Source organism: Chinchilla lanigera, unplaced genomic scaffold, assembly GCF_000276665.1.
Source record: "Chinchilla lanigera isolate Chin_1 unplaced genomic scaffold, ChiLan1.0 scaffold00054, whole genome shotgun sequence".
NCBI classification, from domain to species: Eukaryota; Metazoa; Chordata; class Mammalia; order Rodentia; family Chinchillidae; genus Chinchilla; species Chinchilla lanigera.
In genome coordinates this window covers 4,899,084-4,902,468 of record NW_004955455.1, presented here as the reverse complement: position 1 = coordinate 4,902,468, position 3,385 = coordinate 4,899,084, and the positions used below count along the sequence as shown (strand labels likewise).

Genomic DNA, 3,385 nt, shown 5'->3' with positions numbered 1-3,385 from the left:
AAAAAAAAAAAAAAAAAAAAGCTGTTTTTATCTTGACTGAGGGCCGCTGCTCATAGATGTTAAAGCAGGGGAACAAAGCTTTGGCTCCTCATTTGTTCGTGCCTGATGAAGTGCAATTTGACCTGGAAAGCTGAGATAAAAAGCCACATATCCATGTTTCATCGAGACATGAGAAAGTGTCCAGCTTTTGAACCTTTGTTCAAAATGAGGTACTGAGATTTTTTAGAAGATAAGAGTCTGCTTCTCCCAGGGGTGTGTGCCCCAGCCCTGCTGCTAGAAGCAGTGTGGTGCTGGTGTAGAAAGGCTTCCTGAGGCCTCACTGCCTTTCACTTGCCACGTGCCCCTGGGGTTGCTGCAGTGATTATGCCAGCCTCCAGGAAGCTTTTAGCTACTCCCTTCCCTGAGCCTCCTCAGAGGCAAGGTGCAGGACCACCTTTAACAATGTAGGACTTTGGTGTTTGACCTCAGTGTCACCTGGGCTGATCCTGTCTCTTTAAAGAGCTCGTTCTTGGGGAGGGAAGCAGCAGGACCTCCCTGCTCTTATTCTGCCCTCATCCAGTGACTCTCAGCACAGTGGGCTCTGGTCCACGTCACTGGTTCAGTCTCATGATTGGGCACGCAGTCAAAAGACTGCGGAGGGAGACTATGCAAGTGGTTCCCACCTGGAAGAGCTGGGTAAAAGGGGAGAATTTTGAAAAGAGGAAAAAAGGGCTACTATTGTGAGCTTAAATGGAGACTCAGGCTAGGTCAGAGCAAAACTGACCCATCCAACAAGTCACTGGGAGAATGGGGGTGGCTCCAGGGGGGCCTTGAGTTCCAGGCTCAGGGACTTCTTCTTTGTCCTGTAGGGCAATGCACATTGACCACCTGAAGCTCATGCTCCTCACCAGAGAATCAGATTCTGTGGATGAGAGGAGGGCCTGGGTATATGTATGAATGAGTTTCCTGAATGATTCTGTGGTGATGGTCAGGACCGCCTTGGAGAATCCCATAGGCCCATCCATTATTTCCCAGAAGTCTCCTGGGCATGGCCCACAACCCCTGTGCCTTCTAAACACCCTCTCCTTCCCGCAGCTTTCCATGGACACAGCCTAGAGAAGAGACTGCCGACCCACTGCCTTGATGACATCACTCACGCGTGCCTTCCCAGCCCCGTGCCGGCAGCCATCAGTCAGTGGCCTCTCCCAGATCACCAGAAGCCTGTACATCAGCGGTGGGGCAGCTGCCAACAACAAGCTCCTGTTGTCCAGCAACCATATCACCGCAGTCATCAACGTCTCCGTGGAGGTAGCGAACACCTTCTATGAGAACATCCAGTACATGCAGGTGCCTGTGGCTGATGCGCCCGTCTCGTGTCTCTATGACTTCTTTGACCCCATTGCTGACCACATCCATTCGGTGGAGATGAAGGAGGGCCGCACACTGCTGCACTGTGCCGCTGGCGTGAGCCGCTCAGCTGCCCTGTGTCTTGCCTACCTCATGAAGTACCATGCCATGTCCCTGCTGGATGCCCACACGTGGACCAAGTCCTGCCGGCCCATCATCCGACCCAACAATGGCTTTTGGGAGCAGCTCATCCAGTATGAGTTCCACTTGTTTGGCAAGAACACCGTGCACATGGTTCCTTCCCCGATGGGAGTGATCCCAGACATCTATGAGAAGGAGGTTCGCTTGATGATCCCACTGTGAGCCGCCCTCGCAACCCCCTCATTGGGGTCAGCAGTATAGATCTGTTGTTGATCCTGTTCCAAGATCTGAACTTGAACATTCCACTTCTGTTGATACAAGAACAAACCAGATGATGCCTTTAAAGGGCAAGTAGAAAGAAAGGTTGCTGCAGCTCTTGACCTTGTAATCCAAATCTTCAAAGACCAAACTCACTAATTGTAAGTGAAGATAAGTTTTCTACCCTGTGAGGGGTAACTGAGGGCTACTGGCCAGAGGTCGGATGAGGCGGGTGATACCTTGGATGAAGAGCCCAGTACAGAGAGCAGGCCTGCAATCCCGCAGCCCACCCCTGGACTGACCAGCCCAGAAAGGAGTCTGCCGCAGTGCTCCGTTGCTCCTTCAGATTCAGAGCTACAGCCTTAAGCCTCATAGCACACCTGAGCTTCTCAGGATTGGTGCCAGTCTCCTGGGTAAATAGCTTCCAACCATTCCCTGGAGCCCTGGGGGCCTCAGGTAACTTCACATTCACCTTCGTCACATTGGCCCCACTCTAGTTTTCTAGATAGGACTGATGTACAACATAGTATTCAAAGAAAGTATTCCACTGTATAAATTTTGGGAAAAAAATTTTTTTTCTGAGCGCTATTGTATGGGGCAAGGTCTAAAAGGGCCCAAGGCTGTCTTCCACCAGCCTTTGAGAAAAGAAGGTGTTCATTTCCTTCTTCAGGGCTCGTGAGGAAAGCAGGCCTGACATCAGGCCTCGAAGGTCCTCTCACAGGCCTTGGTTTGAAAAGTTAGAACTTTACACCACAACCTAGCTCCGTCCCCTCCTCTCTTTGTGACCTGGTGCCTTTGGGAGCCTCAGTATCCTCATCTGTGAAGACAGAACAATTCCATAGCACCAGGCCTAGCGCATGGTGTGTGCTTCCTGTAAAGGGCAGTTTTTGCCCTGAATTGTGTACTCTTGGCCCTGTTGCTCCCAGCTCAACACAGTTAGCCTCATGAAGATATTTCTCCTGGCTGTGCATGGCCCTTTACTGTTTACAAAGTACTCTTCCAGAAAGCCACCCCCCGTGAGGAAGAAATGCTTTCAATCCTACCTCAGGAGAGGCCTAGACTTAGAAGCCTTTTTAGGGTTCCCACTGTGTCTCATCCAGAGTGACCTAGGATTTCTGAAGCAAAGACTTGAGTCCAGCTCTCCCGCAAAGCCCTTGTTTAGAATCGCTGGCCGTTACAGCCAACAGCCCACTCTGGCTGACTCCCAGGATCCACAGGGGCGTATGTGAAAGGGACAAGGGAGTGGATGCCACCCCTAGGCCCTGGAGCCCAGGGTTGCTTCGGATGCTTCAGTGCTGTCATCTGGCTCAAGACCAGCTATTCTAATCCAGGGCTTTTGAGATGACATGCAAGAGAAGCAATTACAAGACTTCACTTGACAGTTTGACACTGAGCTGTGTGTCCAAAGCCCAGTGGAGCCAGGGGCCCGCGGTCAGAGGAGAAGAAGGAAAAAAATCACTGTTCTAGGGCTGGTGTGGCAGAGCCCCCACAATCCGATCATTCTGGTAGAGATCCAGGTAGAGAATTTCTTTGAAAGCATTTTTCAAAAGAACTTTATTAGATACATTTTCTTCATTGTTGTGCATTCCAAATTAACATATTGTATAGTTAACTGCTTTGGGTGTGCAGTTCTGAAGGTTTTGTTTTGTTTTTTGATTCT

At 50.4% G+C, this 3,385-nt stretch overlaps 1 protein-coding gene across 3 annotated transcripts in view; it reads left to right on the top strand.

Annotated features, from left to right (window-relative positions):
* Positions 1 to 3,379, top strand: part of Dusp18 (dual specificity phosphatase 18) — a 7,696-nt gene extending 4,317 nt beyond the window's left edge. For all 3 annotated transcript variants that reach the window (XM_005396283.2, XM_005396282.2, XM_013520328.1), the window contains one exon: positions 1,075 to 3,379. In XM_005396283.2, coding sequence (XP_005396340.1) covers positions 1,123 to 1,689 — 567 coding nt within the window. In that variant the 5' untranslated portion in view covers positions 1,075 to 1,122 and the 3' untranslated portion in view covers positions 1,690 to 3,379. The remainder of the gene's footprint in view (positions 1 to 1,074) is intronic.
* The last annotated feature ends 6 nt before the right edge of the window (positions 3,380 to 3,385 follow it).